General features: G+C 40.1%; 2 protein-coding genes across 4 annotated transcripts in view; both read left to right on the top strand.

Annotated features, from left to right (window-relative positions):
• The window catches only part of LOC105023362 (sodium channel protein type 4 subunit alpha B), a 55,420-nt gene extending 53,389 nt beyond the window's left edge, over positions 1–2,031 (top strand). The window contains exons 25-26 of the mRNA XM_010892499.3: positions 359–629; positions 743–2,031. Coding sequence (XP_010890801.2) covers positions 359–629; positions 743–2,007 — 1,536 coding nt within the window. The 3' untranslated portion in view covers positions 2,008–2,031. The remainder of the gene's footprint in view (positions 1–358; positions 630–742) is intronic.
• A 12,545-nt stretch (positions 2,032–14,576) lies between these two features.
• Positions 14,577–25,934, top strand: part of LOC105023359 (sodium channel protein type 4 subunit alpha B-like) — a 44,563-nt gene continuing 33,205 nt past the window's right edge. For 2 of the 3 annotated variants that reach the window (XM_020051024.2, XM_013135924.3), the window contains exons 1-7: positions 14,577–15,153; positions 16,465–16,789; positions 17,202–17,320; positions 17,477–17,566; positions 17,769–17,897; positions 20,655–20,746; positions 24,497–24,709. In XM_020051024.2, coding sequence (XP_019906583.2) covers positions 15,056–15,153; positions 16,465–16,789; positions 17,202–17,320; positions 17,477–17,566; positions 17,769–17,897; positions 20,655–20,746; positions 24,497–24,709 — 1,066 coding nt within the window. In that variant the 5' untranslated portion in view covers positions 14,577–15,055. The remainder of the gene's footprint in view (positions 15,154–16,464; positions 16,790–17,201; positions 17,321–17,476; positions 17,567–17,768; positions 17,898–20,654; positions 20,747–24,496; positions 24,710–25,934) is intronic. The other variant, XM_010892493.5, reaches the window with a different exon arrangement.

The raw sequence follows: 25,934 nt of genomic DNA on the forward strand, positions 1-25,934 counted from the left end.
CCTTTAAGGTGTCAAATCAAAGTGTGTACACAATAGCACCTACCTTGTAACTGGCCCTTACACGTAATTTAACTGACACTCTTATTTGAATTGTAGTACAGCATATCAGCACTGATTTGAAAAATATGCAAAAACATCTAGCCAAACAGTGAGAAAACATTAAACTTATTACAATCAAAACTATTTTCCAGGCTTTGTAAATCACGTCTCCTTTTTACTCCTGTCTCTCCCTCATGAAGATATCTTTTCCTATTAAGTATAGATACATACAGTACAGTTATTTTCCTTTGCATGCCGTTGACCTAAAACACTTGTAATTCCTTTCCTCCTCTTGGTCTATGTTGCTTGGCGGTTGAAGAACTTAATCGCGGGCCTCATTTTCGACCTGATCTCCCAACAATTCTTTGACATCTTCATCATGGTGCTGATCTGCCTCAACATGGTGACAATGATGGTGGAGACGGATGACCAGAGCAAGGAGAAGGATGAAATCCTCTATTTCATCAACCTTGTGTTCATCATCATCTTCACCGGAGAGTGTATCCTCAAGCTGATTGCGCTGCGACAGTACTACTTCTCCGTCGGTTGGAATATTTTTGATTTTGTCGTCGTCATTCTTTCTATCGTTGGTGCGTATTAATAAGTTATTCTGTCCTTATCCTGTTGCAACGTATTTTGTGTTACTGAAATGTAATGGGATTTAACTAACATTTTAATTTACACTATTTTCTCTTCATTCCAGGTATAATGCTGGCAGACATCATAGAGAAATATTTTGTTTCACCCACACTTTTCCGTGTGATAAGACTGGCCAGGATTGGTCGGGTTCTGAGACTCATCCGAGGCGCTAAAGGCATCCGAACATTGTTGTTTGCGCTGATGATGTCACTTCCTGCTCTCTTCAACATTGGACTCCTGCTTTTCCTCATCATGTTTATCTTCTCAATTTTTGGAATGTCCAACTTTGCATATGTCAAAAAGGAGGCTGGGATTGATGATATGTTCAATTTTGAAACTTTTGGCAACAGTATCATGTGTCTTTTCATGATCACAACATCTGCCGGTTGGGACGGTCTTCTCTCACCCATTCTGAATAGTGGACCTCCAGACTGTGACCCAGACGTGGAAAATCCTGGCTCAGATACACGAGGCAACTGCGGCAGTCCGGGATTGGGCATTTGTTTTTTCTGCAGCTACATCATCATGTGTTTCCTGGTTGTGGTTAACATGTACATTGCTATCATCCTTGAGAACTTCAATGTGGCCACAGAGGAGAGTGGTGACCCACTGTGTGAGGATGACTTTGAGATGTTCTACGAGACCTGGGAGAAGTTCGACCCTGACGCATCACAATTCATCTCCTATGACATTTTGTCAGAGTTCTGTGACACGCTGAAAGATCCGCTCAGAATCCCCAAACCAAACACAATCAAGCTGATCTCCTTGGACCTCCCCCTGGTCCCTGGGGATAAGATCCACTGTCTGGACATCCTTCTGGCTTTGACTACAGAAGTGCTGGGAGAGTCGGGAGAGATGGACACCATGAAACAAAGCATGGAGGAGAAGTTCATGGCCAACAACCCCTCTAAAGTCTCATACGAGCCAATCACAACCACCCTGAGGCGAAAACAGGAAGAGGTAGCAGCTACTGTTATCCAGAGAGCGTATCGTAAGCACCTACTGATGCGTGCAGTTAAACTTGCTTCCTACAAGTACTGCGTTAAGACACAGTTAATCAGGAAGGACCAAGTGCCGCCAGAGACAAAGGGATTGATTGCCATCAAAATGAACAAACTTTATGGAAGCCAAAAATCCTTGGGAGTGGATGAAACAGTTGTAGATATGGATTCTTATCAAAAAAACCAAAAGACAGAGACACAACCTTCTGTGCAGACTGCTGAGGAGCCGAATCCTGTGGAGATTCAGAGTGATATTGTTTTGCACTCCGCTCCTTACATCATCCCTGCCTCCATCCGTAATTCTCAGCTGAGGGAGTCCGATGTTTGAATAAATCTAATGATAGAAAATGGATCCTCATGTCTGTTTGTCTGTTTTAAAAGGCAAGACTGCTTGTTCATCTCCAATGATCAACTTTGGGATGCCTGGGTCGTAAACAGAGTTTTCTGTCTCTGATCAAAGAGATGCTACAAAAGTGGATGTTGTAACAAATGAAACAGTTAATATTGATGTTATTATAATCTGGAATAGATTCATTGGAAATTCACAGCCATTGTTGGCAAAACAATCACCTTCTGTAAGCCTGAGCTGAATGTTTGGGCATATTAATGACCGCAAGCAATGTTTTGCTAGGAGATCCCTTGTACTATACAGTTGAAATCAACTGACAATTAGTTAACATGAGATATAAATAGTAATGTGAAAATAATACTCAATAAAAGAGGGGAGAGACTTGACCCATGGTGTCTTGTTCTTTACATAAGAACCCTAAAAAGTCCCCTAAAAATAAATTTTGTATTTCAATTACTTGTTATTATATTCTAATCTATGCTTATTCATTTATAAAAAAAGGCCAATCTTAAGATCCATAAATATCTTTTTTCTCTTTTTTTCCCAATATGAAATACGACTTTTGGTTTAACTGTCATTTTCACTTGAATTTCTATGACTGCCATGCTTTTTTAACAATACTGGTACAAAACTGTCAATTATAATTTTGATGTACATCATGGAAGTGTGACACACATAAAAAAAATTTTAACTGTATATTTTTTCAGTTAATGCAGTTTTTGTGTGACATTTTTATATGTCTGGAGTTTGGTTTGACATATTTGGACAAATGTTTTATATGAATTTTAGGATTTAAAGTACATGAAGTCAAACTAAAGCCATTTATTTGGGTAATAAGTGTTTATTTGTAAATATAAATATATATTCTTTCCAAAGCTATACAGTATCTCACAAAAGTGAGTACACCTCTCACATTTTTGTAAACACTTGAGTATATCTTTTCATGTGACAACACTGAAGAAATGACACTTTGCTACAATGTGAAGTAGTGAGTGTACAGCTTGTCCCCTCAAAATAACACAACACACAGCCATTAATGTCTAAACCGCTGGCAGCAAAAGTGAGTACACCCCTAAGTGAAAATGTCCTAATTGGTCCCAATGTGTCAATATTTTGTGTGGCCACCATAATTTTCCAGCACTGCCTTAACCCTCTTGTGCATGGGGTTCACCAGAGTTTCACTTCCGTTTGACCATGCCCCACAGATGCTCAATAGGGTTTAGGTCTGGAGACATGCTTGGCCTTGTACTCCTCACCTGTTTGCCGCCACACACGCTTGACACCATTTGAACCAAATAAGTGTAAGTATATCTTGGTCTTATCAGACCACAGGACATGGTTCCAGTAATCCATGTCCTTAGTCTGCTTGTCTTCAGCAAACTGTTTTTTGGGCTTTCTTGTGCATGATCTTTAGAAGAGGATTCCTTCTGGGACGACAGCCATGCAGACCAATTTGATGCAGTGTGTGGCGTATGGTCTGAGCCCCTTCAACCTCTGCAGCAATGCTGGCAGCACTCATACGTCTATTTCCCAAAGACAACCTCTGGATATGACGGTAAGCACATGCACTCAACTTCTTTGGCCGAACAATTGCAGGGCTTGTCCTGTTAAACCGCTGTATGGTCTTGGACACTGTGCAGCAGCTAAGTTTTAGGGTTGTGGCAATCTTCTTATAGCTTAGGCCATCTTTATGTAGAGCAACAATTCTTTTTTCTTAGGTCCTCAGAGAGTTCTTTGCCATGAGGTGCCATGTTGAACTTCCAGTGACCATTATGAGGGAGTGTGAGAGCGATTACACCAAATTTAACACACCTGTTCCCCATTCAATCAAATTCAATCAAATGTATTTATAAAGCCCTTTTTACAACAGCAGTTGTCAAAAAGTGCTTTACAGAGACACCTGGCCTTAAACCCCAAGGAGCAAACAACAGTAGTGTTGAATTTCAGTGGCTAGGAAAAACTCCCTAAGAAGGTTGAATTTTAGGAAGAAACCTAGAGAGGACCCAGGCTCAGAGGGGTGACCAGTCCTCTTCTGGCTGTGCCGGGTGAGATATTAAAAGTCCAATTTGAATAATAAATACATTTCTCTGGGCTAAATCCAGAGTCTATTTGATTTTAGACTAGGTCAGAAGTATGACCAGGTGGACAAGGACAGGGACAGCAACGGGCCAGGTAATCCGCAGGTGTGGACCAGGACCTCATGTCCTCCTAAAATTTAAAACTGGAGGAGACTGAGAAAAGTTAGTAGTACATCCCTCATATCCACCAGCACAATAATATAGCAGTGTAACACCTTGGAACTGAGACCTTCTAACACAAATGAGTCACATGACACCAGGGAGGGAAAATGGCTAATTGGGCCCAATTTGGAAACTCACTTTTACTCACTTTTGTTGCGAGCGGTTTAAACATTAATGGCTGTCTGTTGAGTTATTTTGAAGGGACAGCAAATGTACACTGTTATACAAGGTGTACACTCGCTACTTTACATTGTAGCAAAGTGTCATTTCTTCAGTGTTGTCACATGAAAAGATATACTCAAATATTTACAAAAATGTGAGAGGTGTACTCACTTTTGTGAGATACTGTATATACATACAGTGGGGGGAAAAATCTACACACCCCTGTTAAATTGCCAGGTTCTTGTGATGTAAAAGAATGAGACTAAGATGAATAATGTCAGAACTTTTTCCACCTTTAAAGAGACCTATAACGTGATCAATTCTATTGAAAAACAAACTGAAATCTCTGAGAGGGAAACATAACAAATAAAAAACTCACAATAACCTGGTTGCATAAGTGTGCAAACCCTTAAACTAATACTTTGTTGAAGCACCTTTTGATTTTATTAAAGCACTTTATTAGCAAGGCACATCTTGACGTGGTAATATTTGTCCACTCTTCTTTGCAAAAGGGATTCAAATCTGTCAGATTGCGAGGACATCTCCTGTGCACTACCCTCTTCAGATCACCCCACAGATGTTCAATTGGATAAAGGTCTGGGCTCTGGCTGGGCCATTCCAAAACGTTAATCTTCGTCTGGTGAAGCCATGCTTTTGTATATTTGGATGTGTGCTTTGGGTTGTTGTCGTGCTGAAAGGTGAACTTCCTCTTCATCTTCAGCTTTCTAACGGATGCCTGAAGGATTTGTGCCAAAATTGCATGGTATTTGGAATGGTTCATAATTTCCTCCCTGACTAAGGCCCTGGTTCCAGCTGAAGAAAAACAGCCCCAAAGCATGATGCTGCCACCACTATGCTTCACTGTGGGTATGGTGTTCTTTGGGTGATGTGCAGTGTTGTTTTTGCGCCAAACATACCTTTTTAAGTTATGGCCAAAAAGTTCAACCTTGGTTTCATCAGACCGTAACACATTTCCCCACGTGCTTTTGGGGGACTTGATGTTTGTTTTGCAAACTTCAGCCGGGCTTGGATTTTTTTATTTGTTAGAAAAGGCTTCCGTCTTGCCACCCTACCCCATCACCCATTCATATGAAGAATACACGAGTCTGTTGTCACATATAGCACACAGCCTGTACTTGCCAGAAATTCCTGCAGTTCCTTTAATGTTGCTGTAGGCCTCTAAGCAGTTTTCGTCTCGTCTTTTCATCAATTTTGGAGGGATGTCCAGTTCCTGGTAATGTCTCTGTTGTGCCATATTTTCTCCACTTGATGATGATGCTCTCTGCGCACCATGGCTTTTGCTCTGTGATGCAACTACGAAAATGACAGGAAAGTCCTACTAGAACAGCTAAACTTTATTTGTGATTAATCAGAGTCACTTTAAATGATGGCAGGTGTGTAATGACTTCTATTTAACAAGAGTTCGAATGTGATTGGTTAATTCTGAACACAGCCACATCCCCAGTTATAAGAGGGTGTGCACACTTGTGCAACCAGGTTATTGTAAGCTTTTTATTTTTCATTTCATTTTGTTTTTCAATTGAATTGTTAACATTATAGGTCACATTAAAAGTGGTAAACGTTCTGACATGATTTTTCTTTGTCTCATTCTTTTACATCACAAAAACCTAGTATTTTAACAGGGGTGTGTAGACTTTTTATATCCACATATACATATATATATATATATATATATATATATATATATATATAGCTCCGGAAAGAATTAAGACACAACTGCACCTTTTTCTTTCCTTTCCAAAAAGTCGAAAAGGAAGGTTTTAAGTGAGAAACAGAAGGGTTAAAATTAAGAAACCACTGCAAATTCCTTACTCAAAACTTTCCTTTTCATATTTTTGGAAAGGAAAGAAGAAAATGCAGTGGTCTCTTAACTTTTCTCGCAGCTGTATATATAAAAATATATTTTTATATATATTTAACTAATAAAATCTTACTAACCCAATAAACAACTTTAGTTCAACTTTTAGGTGCCTAACACTTTTCCATAGCACTGTACAATCTAGGCATTTTATAATTTGCTACACCAAAATATATTAAATTACATTTAACTTTATCAGGAAGGTTTAGTCATAGTTTAGACATTAGTTTCATTTGAAATGAAACCTTTGATAACTAACACTTAATTTGTAAAAACATTTTGTAACATTATTGTATTTTGTATAAATAATTGCATTTTCTTTCTATGTACATAACATTACATTCAGTGTAGTAACCCAGCCCCTACAGTAACAGGTGTAGTAACGCCGGTGCTACTCCGGTGTTTGGTCATTCATGTCATTATTTATGGTTTTCATAATTATGATAGTAGGAGCACATAAAGACAAAGTTACTAGTATTGACTTGACTGAAAACTGGTATCAGTGGGTCAGTTAGTACATCTGAACTTGGGGCTTTTAACTCATGACTTGTTTTTTTGATTATCACAAGGGCGACATACAGTCCTGTACACTGTACTTACTGTCTGAATTACTCTCTTCAGGTAGTAGTTTCAATTGAAATTACCAAACAAGTCTTAACACAGAAATGTCTTAATTATGGGAATACAGTGGCACTTTTGACAAATAATTTGCAGAGAATAATAAAGCCTTGACACGAATGCAGTAAATTCTTCGAAGTGTGATGTTAACTGAGTTCTAATTATACTGCACTTTAAACTGGTTGCTTTAAATCCTGAAAGCTGTTTGGCTGATAGCCATGGTATATGAGACCCTATATAAAAGAAACACAGGAACTAATATAGGCAACCTAATGAGGGAATGGACACCAGGTGCGTGCAATTACAAGACATGATAGTGCCGGATGGAGGAGCAGCGGCATGACTAGAAGGCCGGCGATGACGCACGCTGAATACCACGCCAGGGGGGAGGGCGTGCGTCTTCCACGCGCATCCTTGTTACAGTACCTCCCCCTCGGCGCACGGCTCCGGCAGCGCGTCCCCGCAGGCTCCGAGGCCGACTCGGAGGACACCGCGCAGGTCGATCAGGGCGCCGAAGATGGAAGTCGGCGAGGAGCTCCGGATCAAGAACATCCACCGCCGGCACCCAGCAACGCTCCTCCGGGCCGTACGCCTCCCCAGAGTACACCGGGCCCCCCTCGATGTCCAGAGGGGGCGGAGGGACCTCCCGCACCTCAGACTGCTGGAGGGGACCAGCCACCACTGGCCTGAGGAGAGAAACATGGAGCGAGGTGTTAATCCTGTAATCAGGGGGAAGTTGTAATCTATAGGTCACCTCGTTCACTCTCCCCAGTACTTTGAACGGCCCAACAAACCGCGGCCCCAGCTTCCGGCAGGGCAGGCTGAGAGGGAGGTTCTGGGTCAAGAGCCAGATCCGGTCACCCACAGCTTAGACCGGGGCGTCTCTGCCACGTTGCCAAAACCAGCTGGTACCCCAGGACACACTGAAAGGGGGTCAAGGAAGTAGAGGAGTGGCGGAGCGAATTCTGGGCATACTCTGCCCAGGGCAGGAACTCAGACCACTCCCCCGGCCGGTCCTGGCAATAAGACCGTAGGAACCTCCCCAGGTCTTGGTTCACACGCTCCACCTGCCCATTAGCTTCGGGGTGGAACCTGGAGGTGAGGCTGACAGAGACCCCCAATTGGCCCATAAAGGCCTACCAGACCCGAAACTTGAACTGAGGGCCCCGGACAAGAAACACGAAAAATACAGCCTTCAGACATTTAATTTAATATTAGTCAAATGAAACTTTTTGCTAATATTAGCATGACATTTTCAAAAAGTGGGGGGACATGTATAATCAAGCGTTAGTATGGAGTCATGTTTTACAAGAGCAAACCTAGCAAAAAGTACCTTGTCATAACATTCTTTCTCTCTGGGTTGCAGGATGATTTTGGTTCGTCTGCAGGTTTCGTTGGAGCCTGCATTGGAATATCGACAGCAGCTTTAAACTAATCTAATTTATGTTATGTTGATATATCCCTAGCTATCAGCTCTGTCTGCATATCCCTCTCGTTCTTTTTCGGGGTGTAATGCTGACTACACACACAGACATTCTTGTACTTCTCTAACTGGGTGTTTTAGTTGTTTTAACTACACTACCCATCAAAAGTTTTAGAACACCTACATTTTTCCAGTTTTTATTGAAATTCACGCTATTTGAAGTGTACCATATCATGTTTCAGTTTTTCATGTACAATTCTTCAGTTTTTGGTAACCTCAATAATAAAAAAAATGCCAGTTTACCACTTACTGTATTTTTTACCATTTTAGGGTATTCACTGGACTAGACCTGCTTAAATGTCAATTAAACTGGAAAAAGTAGTGTTCTTAAACTTTTGACCAGTAGTGTATACTTCCCAAACCTTTTAGGTTAACGGACTACCTACTGAATTTCGTTTTGCCTGGAGTTCTCCCTCTTTTGCATTTTAGAGATAATGGTCTAATGAGTCTTCTCAAGTACTGTCCAACAGGGTCATGAGTACTGACAAAAAAGTATTCTAAATGTATTCCCATTAATCATTGTAAATGTGAACATATGGTATTTCCTAAAAAGAAAATTGTGAGATACTTTCGTCAGAAAGTGACAACATGCTGACGATTCTATACCTGAAGGTGACAGTAAGACAGACATTGTTGCACTGTCTGTCCTAATAGCTGTTGCTTGGCTGTTAGCAACACCAAGTATCAGATTTAGAGCTGTCAACTAGTGGCTGTTTAATGCTCAGTATGGCGGACCTGAGTTTTGTCACAATGTTCTCCTTTCCAAACTCCTCCACTGGTACTGGGGCAGCAGAACACAATATTTTGCAAGCAGGACATTTTGTAGTGTAATAATATCAAGACAACAGTTATTCTGCCTGATGAAAAGGATTCTTAGGTCATTTTTAATGAAGTACAGAAAAGGCATGGAAATGAAATAGGCTGTTGATTCCAATAATGATGCTCTTTTTTGACAATGGTTCTTACTCTTGGCATTGGAACAAATGAGGTTTTCCAATAAAGCAATTCTGTTACAAGCTGTGTCTTGTAACGTCTGGGAAGGATCACATTTCACTAGATACTGGATTTTTTTTCCTTTATCCTTCCATGCATAGTTATTCATGAACATTGGGGGAGTAAGGAATGCCTGGGTATATCCCAGATGGCCACAGCAAAGAAGCCATTAAACAAAAGAGCTCTCAAACTATTGAGAAAGAAAGAAGATTTCTAACTATTGGTGTTGAGCAACAGTACAGTACACAGTGTCTAAGTGTCAAATGGATGACAAAACATATACAAATGTTGTTTTAGGCCCCTGAAAGTCAAACTAAAGCAATTATACACTAACTTAGTATAAGTTAGTGTATAATTGTAAAAATATGTATATATGTCAGGGAGAGTGGGGTAAAATGATCCAGGGGTAACCCACCCCCTGTATTTAGACAAATGTACACCATTTTCACCATGTGACCATTATGTTCATAAGGAACTCATTTCTAACTGGCATTGTTTTTATTATATTAAATTCAGCATCTAACCAGAAGTGCAAATAGAAGATGGCAGAAAATGTACAAGTGAAATTTATTGAAATCAAGAACAATGGGCCTCATTCACCAATATCTTCCTCAGAATTTTCTTAACTTTGTTCTTAATAAACTCCCTAAGAGAAGTCTACATCGGATTCATGACATGTTCTTAAACAACAGAATTGTTCGCACTTGTGTTCTTAGATATGATGAATCCCATGTCTTCTTAATTGACAGCGCGTGCCAGTTGTTCCTAATTAGCATAAGAAAACGCCCCGCAAATTTCCATATAAGGACCTGACACTTCAGGGCCGTGTGCAAGAAAAGTTGGAGAATGTCTAGAAGACGCACAGACGGTGATGGTCCACCGATCACCAAAGAAAACAGTAATTCTGAAATAGAAATTCTACTGCAACAGGTAAATGCCAAATGAGGCATAATATTTAGTAGTGTTTCCAGTGGTTTTAAAGCCACCAACAAAATGGAGGCATGGAAGGAGATCACGGATTCCGTGAACTCTGTTTCTGTACAACGTCGCTCAATTGAAGATGTAAAAAAGAAATGGTTTGACTTAAAATCAAAGACCAAAAAATCCATTGCCAAACATAAGAGACATGCTGACCACTGGAGGGGGGCATGCAGGCCCTGAGTTATTTGAGATTGACCAGCGCATCGGGCCATTATTGGTGAGACGGCACTCTCAGGTGTGCCATCAGCAGAGCAAATGGACACTGACCAGGGCCCTATATCAACAGCTTCATATCCTCCAAGGCCATCTCCCACCAGTGAATCAGACGGTAAGCAAGTCTTTCTGAATCTTTACGATTTAACTGAAAGCAACGGTAAAACCATTGGAAAGGAATTTTACACCAAAAATAAAACTAAAAATAAATTGTTGCAATTAGATTATTCTACAACATGTTCTCCATCTTACAAACCTGAATAAAACAAGTAGTCCTACTCCCCTTCTCTGGCTTGTAAAGCAGCTGACCACCTGCCGTGTTCGAACACATCCAGCGTCCCTTTAGAATACCGATGGTTCGCTCAATGGTGGAGCGGGTGCGTGCATGCCTCTGGTTACAAGAGGCCTCTTGGTGCGTCTGAGGGTTTGTTAGTGGTTTCATTAGCCAGGGCACAAGGGCATACCCCCGATCTCCTAATGAAACAAGTAATTAATGAAGAAACCCACTTTTTGAAACCAACAATAAGAATTACTCAACGATGCTTACCAATGAGCCATGCGTCTTCAGCAGCTACTTGTTCCAGGCTCATTCCCACATAACTGTTCTGCTAAATATAAGAGTCATGTGCACCTCCTGGGAAGCGGGAGACCACGTTCAAGAGATGGTTGTCGGAGTTGCACACTTGTACATTGAGTGATATTGCTTGCGGTTGAGGTATGGGAATGGGTCTGGTGAGGGTGCCTTAATCCGGACGTGAGTGCAGTCTATTGCCCCAATTACTTTGTGCAGACCCTCGATAGAGTAGAACCTCTCTTGTCCCGCAGCTGTTGTTGCGCTGTGTAGGGGAAGAAAATATATTATTCCATCCACAACCCGTGGGAGAGCGCGGCTGAAGGATAGCTATGATATGCCCACCCGGTCTGCTAACTCTCGTTGAAATGTCCTAGTGGCTAAAAATCCCAAGGTGGAGAGTACCTGCACATGAGGTGGTACGGTTTTGGACCGTTGTGTATGGCTTCGCAGCGCTGGCTCCAAAGTATCACACAGCTCCATTAAAACGTGTCTTGGAAGACTAAACCGTCCGATCAAGTACTCGTCAGTCTCTGCAAATAAATCAACGGGATCCTCAAAGGTGTGTTCCCTTCTCAGAGCATGCTCGGCAATGTCGTCAAGCAGCAATAGATGTGCCATTTTCATAGTATCTCTGACGTGCAGAGACAGGCCCATTTTGGCCCTATAAATAGCGTGATCAATCACTACATAATGCAGGATTTAATCCGCTTAATTGCTGATGTAAATTGCAGTGTTAGTGTTTCTTTGCATACTATGATTTTGTTTTCAACAAATGATCAGAAATACATTACAGTAAAATCCTATCATTGTAAACGACTGTAGAATGAAATAAAATGTAGTAACCAATTATTTGGAGCAAACTGTCATCACACAAATGTGCGTAAGAGTGCTCTTGCGTGTGCATAGATTTTGTTCTTAGCTAAGAACAAATCCAAGATAAGAAAACATTGGTGAATGTCAGAATCTTCGTAAAAAGTGCGTAAGTGGGGTTTAAGAACACATTACTTCATAAGAACCGTTGGTGAATGAGACCCAATGTGTGTTATAGGTGGGATGTATGTGCAATGAAGGCAAATGCAAGTGCAAATGGCAATTCTAAATGTGCAATGAATGCAAATTGAAGGTGGAAATAAAGTTTTAACATGTCAAGTATAATGACTGTTTAACCAAAACAAATGTATCAAGGTCTAAATATACAGCTCTGGAAAAAAGACCACTGCAAAATTATCAGTGTCTCTGGTTTTACTATTCATAGGTAAGTGTTTGAGTAAAATGAACAGTTTCATTTCATTCTATAAACTACTGACAACATTACTCCCAAATTCCAAATAAAAATATTGTAATTTAGAGTATTTGTAGAAAATAACAACTGGTCAAAATAACAAAAAAAATGCATTGTTTTCAGACCCCAAAAATGCAAAGGAAACAAATTCATATTCATTTTTCAACAACAAAATACAAATGTTTTAACTTCGGAAGAGTTCAGAAATCAATATTTGGTGGAATAACCCTGATTTTTAATCACAGCTTTCATGCGTCTTGGCATGCTCTCCACCAGTCTGTCACATTGCTGTTGGGTGACCTTATGCCACTCCTGGCACAAAAATTCAAGTAGTTTGGCTTTTTTTGATGGCTTGTGATCTTCCTCTTGAACAAATTCCAGAGGTTTTCAATGGGGTTCAGGTCTGGAGATTGGGCTGGCCATGACAGGCCTCTTGATTTGGTGGTCCTCCATCCACATCTTGATTGACCTGGCTGTGTGGCATGGAGCATTGTCCTGCTGGAAAAACCTCAGAGTTAGGGAACATTGTCAGAGCAGAAGGAATCAGGTGCTCTTCCAGGATAACCTTGTACTTGGCTTGATTCATGCATCCTTCATTCTGCCAGATTCCAGCCTTGCTGAAGTATCCCTAGATCATCAGCGATCCTCCACCAAATTTCACAGTGGGTGCGAGACACTGTGGCTTGTAGGCCTCTCCAGGTCACCGTCTAACCATTAGATGACTAGGTGTTGATCAAAGGTGAAAATTTGACTCATCAGAGATGACCTTACTCCATTCCTCTACCGTCCAATCTTTATGGTCTTTTACAAACCTCAGCCTGGCTCTTCTTTGCTTCGCAATGATGAAGGGCTTTTTTTCTAGCTTTGCATGACTTCAGCCCTACCCCAAGGAGCGTTTCGAACCGTCCTTGCCGTGCATTTCATCCATGCTGCTGTTTGCCATTCATGTAGGTCACTTGATGTCATCCTACGGTTGTTGAGTGACATTCTAAGGTCATCTCGGTCAGTGGACAGTGGTTTTCGCCCTCTGCCAATCTGAAGCTTTGTTGTCCCCACTATCTGTTGCTTGACCTTGTTCTTATGAAACACCGTCTTTGAAATTTTCAGGATGGAAGCAACCTGACGCTCACCGTATCCCTCTGCCAGTAAAGCCAGAATTGGACCCTTCTTTTCCTCACTCAAAGCATTTCTTTTCAACTCTTTTGTCATGCTGAATATATATATTTTTTATTCAAATTACTTTTGAGGTACTACTTGCACTGTTTTTGCCATCCAGTTGATCCTATTGCTAGAGGATAGTGATGACCAAAGGATTTTATACTTTTCCTCGTTAAATTAGATTTGATTCAGGTAATCACCTTGTCAGTACCTCATTAAGTAAAATGAGGTGTGCCTGTGCTGGACTTAAACAGACACTGCAATGGAATGGCTGCCATACATGTAGAGATGATGATTTAAGAAAAATTAGGAATGGTCTCTTAATTTATTCCAGAGCTTTATATCATACATGTTGGTGAATTGCCACTGTAAGAGATTGTGCATTGCTTTACTAAAAATTAGCCCTCAATTGCTAAGCTAGGCATTTTATTCCAACGTGGAGGCTGTAGGGCAAATTGAGCTGACTGCTCTGGGGTTAGTTGAACAAGTGGTTCACTTTGCCCAACTATTTGATAAGTTAAGTCTCTGGTATATCAAATATGATTTCAGTGTAAAACTCCATACCTCACTATTTCTTATTTTGATTATTGTAAGAAAACTCTTATGACTGGGATTCACGCACACTAGCTCCTTTTAGAACATTTGGATCGTGGGCAAATAAGCTGATCTGATTGGTCCAAATTAAAGGATCAAAATTGGGCAGCTGAATAAATGAATCAATAAAAATAACAATAGCCAAAACCAAATAAGAAAAAGTTCCAGCGGAAGTGACTTTCCCAATGATGAAGATATTGAACAGAGGTTAAAAATTGACCATGAGTGGGTGCCAAATGATTTCTATTCCAAGAAACGTAGTTAAAACAGTGTTGCCTCAAATCGTTAAGATTTGTGGGAAGCCTTACATATTGAAAGAAAAATAAGGAGAGTTACATAAAATATTTACCTCCTACAAGTATTAAAACTTTGTCATTTCACCTGACAGGGGACATCCTGAGATAAGTATAGATGTGTAAGTTTTACTTCTGTCTCATTTCTCCTTGTCTAGGGGAAAACTTAAGTAAAAATGTGCTCTTTTTACCCCACTCTCCCCTATATATCCTTTTGCAGCTGTTCAAACTTTAAAGACAATCCCTCATGTCCAACAATCTGTCCGTAAACATTTTTCATTCTCCTGTGATTTAAGTCAGCAGAATGAAGTGGGACGGACCCTTCCACTATTACTTTCTTTCCTGTGTCTGCAAAATAAAGTGGGTCCCAACTGCGCAACAATGCCCTTCCCCCCATGAATGAGAAAATAGGGTGGGACCCCAAGAATGGGAACTTTGTTCAACACTGAGAAGTTGAGAGTGAAACTTTCGTGCTAGTACTGTGAGTTTGTGTGTAAAAGGCACAGCAGCAAAGAGCAGCCTTCAGAACTGGCACAAGGTTTTGAGGACCTGAAATCATGCCAACCCGAATGATAACACTGCTAGAAGCCTGGAAGAGGAACAGAGCCTTTCCAAGGAAGAAAGCTAAAGACCTGAAAATATGTCCTCGTTTGCTGTAAGTAAACCTTTAATTTCTAATAGTCTACAAAATTGAAGACTAATCTATCGCATTTCTCAAAACACTCCAAAATGTTATTTGGAGAACCATTCATATCAATCACCAACAACAAATGAATTTTTTAGCAGTATCTTGTCTCCATTTTGACTACATTATTCATTAGATGATAGACCAGGGCAAAACATTGTAGGATTTCAAATCTGAAACATATTCCTTTGAAGTTCTTGATTATTTTAGGATTAGTATTGCTTCACTCAAAGAAACTTACTTGTGTCCTGACAACATGTGTGCTGCATTTGTTTTGCATTGCCTCACAACTGAACACACTACTGTCTCTCTCACACTCTCTTTGCAGCCAGTTTTAAGTTCCTCCTGAGTTCAGGCTAATGGTGATTTTTTTTTTTTTTTTTTTTTATAATTCTGGCTAATAGTTAGAGCCCTTTTAACATATGACTCTTTTAGAGGTCTCTGCTGGCACCCAGGCGGACCACCTGACTGATTGGCACTCATTGAAATTCAGTTCAACAGCAAATTTGTTTTGCCTGTTATGGGGTTGCCTGTATACATCCACGGGAATTTCACCCAAATATGGATTTTAGTTCAACTAGAGGGCCTACATTTTAGTTCCCCCTACCATGTTCCATTACCACCACACATTTATTAAACATCTCAAATTAAAACTTGAGGTGACTAGAGTGGGGACAGTGAGATGGCCAAGCTTCAAAGCAAGGTGATTTTGTCATGGTGAAAGGCAGGCAGTGGAAAAGCAGAATTCCTTTTAGTGCTCTTTTCCATCAACAAAAGAAGAGGGTCAACACAAACTAACAGACCGAAAGGGCAACTTGAATAGGGTCCCCAATTAGAGGTAACATGGGACAGCTGCCTCTAATTGGGGATAATCAAAAATGGAGTGCAGAGATGCCAAGAGGCACCTCTGAGGTCAGGCCTTGACTGTGGCCCCCAGGCACATAGATATGCCTAGAAGCCCCCAGCCACGATCTAATGGATTTATTTATTTATTTATGTTTTTCTTTTTTAAAACCTCTTAGCCTTATTGATAGACTCATTGGTGAAAATATAAAGTTTCTTGCAGAAAGGGCACTAGGCTAGATATGAAAACATGATGCTGCACAGTGACGGCTCCAACATTTTGGGGGCCCTAAGCAAAATTAGATTTTGGCCCCCCTAGCAGTCAGGGGCCCCCTAGGGGACCTAAGCCACTGGACCACCTTAGGCCAAATTATGTATTTTTCTTTTTTTATTATGTAATGTCAAGCATCATATTTAATAATTTTCTCCATCCCACAGCCCACTGCTCAGAGACCCGGGTGTGGTGGCATCACTGGCCAAGCAGAATGCCAAGATGGTCACCCTGCTACCTCCCACAGGCACCCCAGTGTTCCGCCAATTCACCCCTGAGTCGCTGACGGAGATCGACAGGCGGATTGAAGAGGAAGCAAAGGAGCAGGACAGGAAGTTAGCTCTGAACATCGAGGTAGCAGAAGAAGACCCGCCGAAGCCATCCGCTGATCTGGAGGCCGGAAAGGCCCTGCCATTTATTTATGGAGATCCACCAGCTGAGCTTCTCAACACACCTCTGGAGGAACTGGATCCATTCTACAAATCACGCAAAGTAAAACTATCATTAACTCTATAGCAGTTACTTTTCTCCAAAGTGATACTATCATTAATGCCTTTTAGCAGGAAGTAAAAAAAAACCCATGTATAAGTGATTCTAACACGTGTCCTTTGTTCTGATCGTGTCCACATGCTTATAGATCCCATATTATTTACCAGGTGTAAATTATTAAAATTGTGATCAGATCTTACACTGTAAACAGCTAAGAACATATCAAGAACAGGGCATGATAATAACAAAGCACGTACAATAGAGTCGGGTGTAACCAGGACAACACTATACAGCAGGTAAAGGTGTCCTCAGTCCCTGTCCCTTAGATTACTAACCTAAGGCTGATAACTTTTTATGTAGTGGTCCTTCAACCTGTACAGTGTATATTCATTAATGTTAATTTTGTGTCTTCCAGACCTTTATTGTCATCACCAAGGGGAATACAATCTTCAGGTTCAATGCTGCACCGGCCTGCTACATCCTGTCGCCCTTCAATCTTCTAAGGAGAGGAGCCATCAAGATTCTTATACATTCATATCCTTTCATTATGATTATACTGTTCTACTTTTCTACAGAGTCTAAGTACAGTACGTTGATTTGGGCTATGAGAATTAGTGTATAAGTTTATGTTTCCCCAGGTTTGAACACATTGTAATAATTCTATAGATGTTATTGCCTTAACCCAGGTACGTTGTTTAGCATGTTCATCAAGTTAACACTCCTGGCCAACTGTATGTTCATGACGATGAGTGACCTTCCTGAATGGTATAAAACTGTTGAGTACGTTTCAAACTTCGTTTCACATTTATTTTGGCTGACTTTAGGGAAAATATGTTGCCTGTTAGTGAACGCAGTTGGTCATTACCATTTTTGGTTTTGTACACTTTTCTATAAGAGCATCAGGTTCAAATATCACAGTAGTAATACTAAAATATTTATCATGACATTATTCTATGTACCTTTCCACTCTCTTGGATATCAGATATGTCTTCATTGGGATCTATACCTTTGAGGCAGCCATTAAAGTCTTGTCCAGAGGCTTCTGCGTTGGGCAATTTGCATTCCTTCGAGATCCGTGGAACTGGCTGGATTTCATGGTGATAAGCATGGCGTGAGTACTGGGAGAGGGATGGTCTGCTCAGAAACATTAGGCACAGGGCCAGGTGTTAGAGTGACTGTGTGTAGTTGTGTGTCATGACTGAGGTCAAAGGTCAGGAGGTTAACTACATATCCAATGGCTTAATGAGTTTGACCCTGACCTTTCCCTCTCCTACCTCCAGTCCCCAGTGACACATATAGACTTTCCCCTCACCTCTCCCTCCTCTCTTCCTCTCTCATCTCTATACCTCATTCTCTTTTCTACCTTTGTCTCCTCACTTTCTCTCTCTCCTCTACCTCTCTCTCTTCCCTCTCAACTTCTCTCTACCACTCTCTTCTCACTGTCTCAGTCTCTACCTTTCTCTCTCCCTATATCTCTCTGTACCACGCTGTCCCTGTTTCCCTCTCTCCCTCCTGGCTCTACCTCTGCTCCTTCCCTATTTTTCTCTCCTAGTGCTCTTATAAATATGTCTTGCCTCTCATCATGAGGTCTCGCTGAATGAAAATATTTGTCCACTTACAAAAGCAGGTCACACATCACACTCTGAGTCTATTCATAGATGCTCGCTGTGTAAACACTATCCCTGCACACAGAGATCTCTAAATGTTGCCACCCCCAAAGAAAATACTACAGGGGAAATAACACCTCTTAACTTTACTTTTATAAACACAAAATACGTACAAGTGCGATAGCAGGTGTACAAAAATGTTTTACAATAAAGGATAATCAACACAGTGTTTGAAATAAATTACTAATGTGCAATCAAATATTTATGGACAGGTGCATAAACTGGGTAAACAAAAAGACACTCAAAATCGTATTCTGTGTGCTATTACAGCAGATGAAGGGCAGTTTCTGTCTTAAAACTGGACATGCCACGATTTCCTTGCTGCAAAACTATGAATGATATGGTCATAGGATAACTTATATTCTAAACTTAAAATGTTCAGAACAACAAAGATACATCTGACGGACAGTTCAGATCAATGATTTGCAACGAGATAAGATGCAACTTGCGAAAGAATCCCTGATGTTCTAAAACTACTAGTGCACTTGACTTGGCGATTAGGTAGGTCCCCAGGGGCTTCAAACGCTCTGCAACTAATCAGTTCACTGCTGCAAATTTCTCTGGCAAATTCTAAAACCAGCCCGAATTATGATCTGAACTGGCCTTTAGGGTTCCACTTCCACCCTTTGCCCAGTGCCTGAGCTAATGCTATGTATGTACTGCTACTCTTTGTAGTTCAAACTTAGCTCGTTACTAGCATAGCTTGTTAGCTAGCTTAGTGCGCTACATTTCAAATAGCTTAAACCAGAGACAGATGCTTTAAAAAATGTCCATAAAAACATACCACATCTTTCCTCTTCTTTATATAATGTGCCCCTGATTGCTTTGATCTTTTCACATTAGATCAACAGTCGGAAAACATCAACGGATCGTATGAACGTCAACTGACGCACTTACCCACCGTCCACACCTGGCCCCGCCCTGCCTCACCATCTCTCAAAACGTCAATACCATCTCGCTCATAACAAATAAGTCTTAACTAAATGTATAATTTGTTTTATTTTTATAATAACTCAAACTACATATGGATTGATTTCCCCCATATTTTAATTATTTTATATGTTTTATTATATTTTTTTACGGGCGGGTGGGGTGCCCAATAGGTGCCCCCCATGCAGGTTGCGCCCTAAGCGAACGCATAGGTTGCTTAGTCATAGAAACGCCTCTGCCTGCCCACAATAGTAGTGTCTGATGGTATGTGGCATTAAATCATGTACTTAATTTCAGTCAGGAGCGATTGAGGTTAAGTGCCTTAGTCAGAAGCACAACAATAGATTTTTCAGCCTATTGGCTTGAGGATTTCAACCAGCGATTGTTTGTATGTACCGCATCATCCTTCACTTTACGATGTACAGATAAGCGACTGTGTATACGTAACTCACTGTTCAATTATGTTTAATATAAGACTTGCATATTTAAGACACATTACATATTTAAGGATCCTTGACTGTTAAAATATGTGCTACTGTGGTGGAGCTTAATGTGATATTTTTTCTGTCAAGTGTGTTTCTCAATGTGATTGATTCATCAAAACTAAAATGTTTGCTGGTCAGCCAAAACCACATCATGAGGTCTGCCTCAAAGCTGTCAAATAACATTTTACTTCACTACTAGCATAAAGACAAGCCTAAATGGCCAAAAGACATCTATCTTTAAGCTGATATTTTTCTGCAAAATTGTTTGACTGCCTGAGATATTCCCTATTGGCTACCTTTCTTACCGGTCCGTCTATCAGTTTGCATTGACTTGAAGTCTCCTTCAGACACTTGCAGTAGTATATCCCTCACTCTAAACCACCCTGACTAACTAATACTGCTCCACTGTCATTTGATAACAGAAGATGGGGAGGAGACAAGTGGTGTTATTGTTTGAATTCAGTCTTGTAAACGTTAGAGGCATGACTCTTCAGTGTCCCTTTGTCTAGATCTCCATATGGTAACGTATTGGTCACACAGTAGGTTTAATGATATCACTGCTCTTTGACTTTAGACAGAGGGAAAGTTGCCCGACTAGAAGTGGACAGGTGCCCCAAGCTAAATATATCTTCTGCTAAACCATATCTTTTACACTAGCAACCGCCTTATCCTCCATTTTAGAAAAAAACACTGAGACAAACGTATCGACGAACTTGAATAGATTCATTACATTTTCAGCTGTCAACCTCTCCATTGTAATGTATTGTTCTGGTTTGTGCTCGGCAGGTTCATCACTGAGTTTTTTGACCTGGGCAACATATCGGTCTTCAAGACGTTCATTGTGGTCCGAATCCTTAAAATAATCCCTCTAGTTTCTGGTACGTGTCACTTAAGAAGATTCTTATCCCACTGGGGTCTGCCTCTGAACACCTGCTCTGGATCTTGTTGTGTCTGGTATTATATATGGCACTTGCCTCAGTGGTATGGTCTTATTTGTAGTACCACACAACTAGTTCATTTGGATACAAGCATCTGTTATGAATTATGAACACTGTCCTATGAGCTACACTTAAAAAGGGCTTGTACATTATCCAATACAGAGAAAATAAGATATCCTCTAGGTTTTTTTTTAAATGTCCAACCTTTTATGGGAGTTTTTCCTGGCAACCAATCTAATACACTGCTCCAAAAATTTAAGGAACATTTACAGTGAGGCAAAAATGTATTTAGTCCGCCACCAATTGTGCAAGTTCTCCCACTTAAAAAGATGAGAGGCCTGTAATTTTCATCATAGGTACACATCAACTATGAGAGAAAAAAAATCCAGAAAATCACATTGTAGGATTTTTAATGAATTCATTGGTAAATTCCTCTGTAAAATAAGTATTTGGTCACCTTAAAACAAGCAAGATTTCTGGCTCTCATAGACCTGTAACTTCTTCTTTAAGAGTCTCCTCTGTCCTCCACTCGTTACCTGTATTAATGGCACCTGTTTGAACTTGTTATCAGTATAAAAGACACCTGTCCACAACCTCAAACAGTCACACTCCAAACTCCACTATGGCCCAGACCAAAGAGCTGTCAAAGGACACCAGAAACAAAATTGTAGACCTGCACCAGGCTGGGAAGACTGAATCTGCAATAGGTAAGCATCTTGGTGTGAACTCAACTGTGGGAGCAATTATAAGAAAATGGAAGACATACAAGACCACTGATAATCTCCCTCGATCCGGGCCTCCATGCAAGATCTCACACCGTGGGGTCAAAATTATCACAAGAATGGTGAGCAAAAATCCCAGAACCATACAGGAGGACCTAGTGAATGACCTGCAGAGAGTTGGGACCAAAGTAACAAAGGCTACCATCAGTAACACACTACGCCGCCAGGTACTCAAACCCTGCAGTGCCAGACGTGTCCCCCTGCTTAAGCCAGAACATGTCCAGGCCAAGGTTATTATAGTTTTCCATATATTTTTATTTCGTTTTGACTTTTTGTTTTCAAATTCAGTTTAGTTTTAATTAGTTTTTAAAGTGGGTTTGCTAGTTTGTTTTATTTTTTGAAAATGCTTAGTTTTAGTTTAGTTTTTATTAGTTTTAGTCTTTTTTTGAAATATGGGCTATTTGTCAGGGGCAAGATTCAAAAAGGTCAGAAAAATTGTGTAATATAACTCAACAAAAACATCATACAATTTTAGAAAATATTTATTCAACAATAAAACCAGTACATAAAATGTACATATGGGCACAAATATGTAAACAGTCTACACTCCGCAATAAATGCAACATGTGGAAGTGACGTGTGCCAAGAAAAAAAACTAAATAGCCAACAGACTAAAGAAGACAAACATGATGACCTTTGCCAAGAGCATAAATAGATAGAACTCAAAATGCAGATTAAGTTTTTAGCCATCTGATCGCTTATTCAGTAGATTTGCTTTAATGTTTTGAAAAAAGTATCTAAAAGATATAGTTCAAATAATTCCTTCGTTAATAATGTTAAATAGAACTTTATTATATTAAATATGGTTCATGCCTTCACAAAATGTGCACTTTTAACTTCCTTGAGGCCTAACAAATTCACACCCCATGGAAATTCCTTTAACGTTAACGTTACCTCTTACAAAATCCACACGCCGTACCAAAAATCTAACGTTACAAATCTTCTAAACAGAATTCACACTCTATACAAATACCACAGCTGTACAATGTTCACACCCTATTCTAAATTTATACAATAGCCTTCTACCTACTCATCTGGATTGAAGCAGCAAACATTCAGTGTAAAAGTAAAAATGACATAACATTATTTAATATTTGAATCACAGCTTATAGTGTTTTGACATCGACAACCCAAGTGCATTTTACCTCAAACTTGGGACTAGTTAACTTTCTAAAGAAGGCGCAATCGCTTCTCGGGTAGACATTAACACACTGACAAAATTATATTCAGAATTTAAAATATTTTTATACCACTTTTTAATGTGTGATTGTGTAAAGGTGTTCACGAGATACCAAACTTTCGCGAACTTGCTTCAACGTCGAACACTCGTTCTCATGGAGACGCGGTGTGCACAGAGGGGAGGTGTGTGTGTGTGTGTGTGTGAGTGACAGAGACGCAGGGCAGGGAAAGGAAACACAGCTGAGTGAATACTCTAAGTGTTTTAAATAGCGTTAAAAAAGGAAAGACATATAGAAAAACTAATAACATTTACTCTATAATTTTATTCTATTTTAGTTAGTTTTGTCAACCACACACTACAGTTTTAGTTAGTTATCGGTTTTTGTAATGCTTCGTTTTTATTTTTATTTCAGTTAACTACAATGTTTTTTTCCCACCTAGTTTTCGTTTGTTTTTTGTTTACGATTATAACCTTGGTCCAGGCCCGTCTAAGATTTGCTAGAGAGCATTTGGATGGGTGGAAACATCATGCTTTGGGGCTGTTTTTCTGCAAAGGGACCAGGACGACTGATCCGTGTAAAGGAAAGAATTAATGGGGCCATGTATCGTGAGATTTTGAGTGAAATACTCCTTCCATCAGCAAGGGCATTGAAGATGAAATGTGGCTGGGTCTTTCAGCATGACAATGATCCCAAACACACCGCCCGGGCCTAGCCAGTCACCAGACCTCAACCCAATAGAAAATCTTTGGAGGGAGTTGAAAGACCGTGTTGCCCAGCAACAGGCCCAAATCATCACTGCTCTAGAGGAGATCTGCATGGAGGAACGGGCCAAAATACCAGCAACAGTGTGTGAAAACCTTGTGAAGACTTACAGAAAATGTTTGACCTCTGTCAATGCCAAAAAAGGGTATATAACAAAGTATTGAGATTAACTTTTGTTATTGACCAAATACTTATTTTCCACCATAATTTACCAATAAATGCATTAAAAATCCTACAATGTGATTTTCTGGATTTTTTTTTCTAATTTTGTCTCTCATAGTTGAAGTGTACCTATGATGAAAATTACAGGCCTCTCATCTTTTTAAGTGGGAGAACTTGCACAATTGGTGGCTGACTAAATACTTTTTTGCCCCACTGTAAATCACAAATCAGGTCTCAAACTAAATATACTAAAGATCAAAATCTTTACTGTACATTGTGTAATTCATTGAGAACAAAATGACGTAACATCGGTCAATGGAAACAAAATCACCAACTGATTGAGGGTTGGATTCAAACTCACATTGAAAATCAAAGTAAACAAGGGCATCAATGCCTTGGTCATCCAGGAACTGTCTACAGACTCTGGCCACATGAGGCCGGAGTGACAATGACACTAGCAACACGCAACACTAGAGAATCAGTCAGGAACCATAAGGAGAGAACAGTTCTGTGGCCACCACCAGCAAAACCATTCCCTTTTTTGGGGTTGTCTTGCTGTTGCTTCTCCAGTGCATTTTCAGTTGCACCAAACCAAGTGACTTCAATTCACGATCGCTTATGCATCCTAAATGGACAGATTGATATCCCTGAAGTTTAATTGACTTGGTTTCATACTGTGATGATTACGTGCTCCCTTACATTTTTTTTGAGCAGTGTATTTTCATAATTATAATTATTGTATGTATCTGTTTAGGCTGTATATAACTGCTGATGTTAAAAATAATTATTTGAATTTTTTTTAGGTCTTAAAAACATTGTGGGTTCTCTGATCCAGTCAGTGAAGAAGCTGGCTGATGCGATGTTGATAACTTCGTTCTGCTTGGCTGTGTTCGCCCTGGTCGGACTGCAAATGTTCATGGGAAATCTACAGCAGAAGTGTGTTAGATTTTCTTTAAATACCACAATGTACATAGGCAATGACACATGGGACTACAATGAGCACATCAACAATGAAGGTATTTTAACAACACATTCATCTGTTTCAAATACTTCTCTTGAACACACCGATGGGCAGAAACACAAAACAAAAAGTAACAAAAAACCTGTTTTCATTCACAAAATGGTGGTTCAAAGGGGTGGTTCTCCTTTAACAAACAACCGCTCTAATATATGATTATAACCATATTCTCACTGCTAAAATTGACAAATTATTTCTCTATACCGAACAAAAATATTCTCAATTTCGTGACAAACCAGATAAGCTTCTGGCTGGACACCTGAGTAGAATTGAGTGACCAAACGATTAGTTGGGTCAAATCTTCCAATCTACTCTATTCTCCAAGTCCCTTTATATTTCAAAAGTGACCTTAATTCTAATTATTATATGACATGAAGAAAAGTGAAAGTAAAAGTGATCTGTTGAAAAAAATAAAACGTGAGTAAATGATAAATGTAAGAATAAAATACATTGTTTTAATTTACTTTGTTGGCTTATAATAGGCAAAGGAAATTAAACACTTATATTTAGCTATCCTTATGAATAATTTACTCATTGCTTACATATTGGAAAGACCACTGTTTTACCACTATTAACATCTACCATACAATACAAATGCAATGTGGGCAACATTACATTAAATATTGGAATGAAAGTGTACTCTGGTGAATCCCAAACAAGCCCCTCGGCCGAATTTGAGTGCCCGCTTGTTTGTAATTTGTTTCATTCCGGTTGAACATTTGTTTGCCTGGAAGTAATGGAGGATGATTTAAGATAAACTTTGGTTGTCCAACAGGCAAGAGATTCCAGCAAAACATAACAGTAACCCTGATGATTGGTTATATGCGAGGGTAATAATGATGAAGTCCAAATAGTAAGCTGTATGAGTGACTGAATCGCGCACCTCAGCCGTCCGCTGCACAAATCGCTAGTCGTCGCTACATATCATTTTAAAATTAATGGAGTCTGGGCACGTGGCTTTGGTAGGTTCATCAGGCCCTTTAGCAGGGCAGAGGCCGGCTGCAAGCATAAGCAACATAAGCGGTCGCTTAGTGCCTCCGACCACTAGGGGGCCTCTGACTGCTAGGGAGCCACTGACCAATAGAAGCTAGGGGGCCCCATATCAATCATTTTGCTTAGGGCCCCCAAATGGTTAGAGAAGCCGGCACTGGCTGGTGCTGCCATCTTTGCATCTTTTGTTGCCGTTTACTACTGGAGAAAATGTATGTTCAGTGAAACTACAT

The sequence above is a fragment of the Esox lucius genome, chromosome 11 (genome assembly GCF_011004845.1).
Source record: "Esox lucius isolate fEsoLuc1 chromosome 11, fEsoLuc1.pri, whole genome shotgun sequence".
Classification (NCBI taxonomy): Eukaryota; Metazoa; Chordata; class Actinopteri; order Esociformes; family Esocidae; genus Esox; species Esox lucius.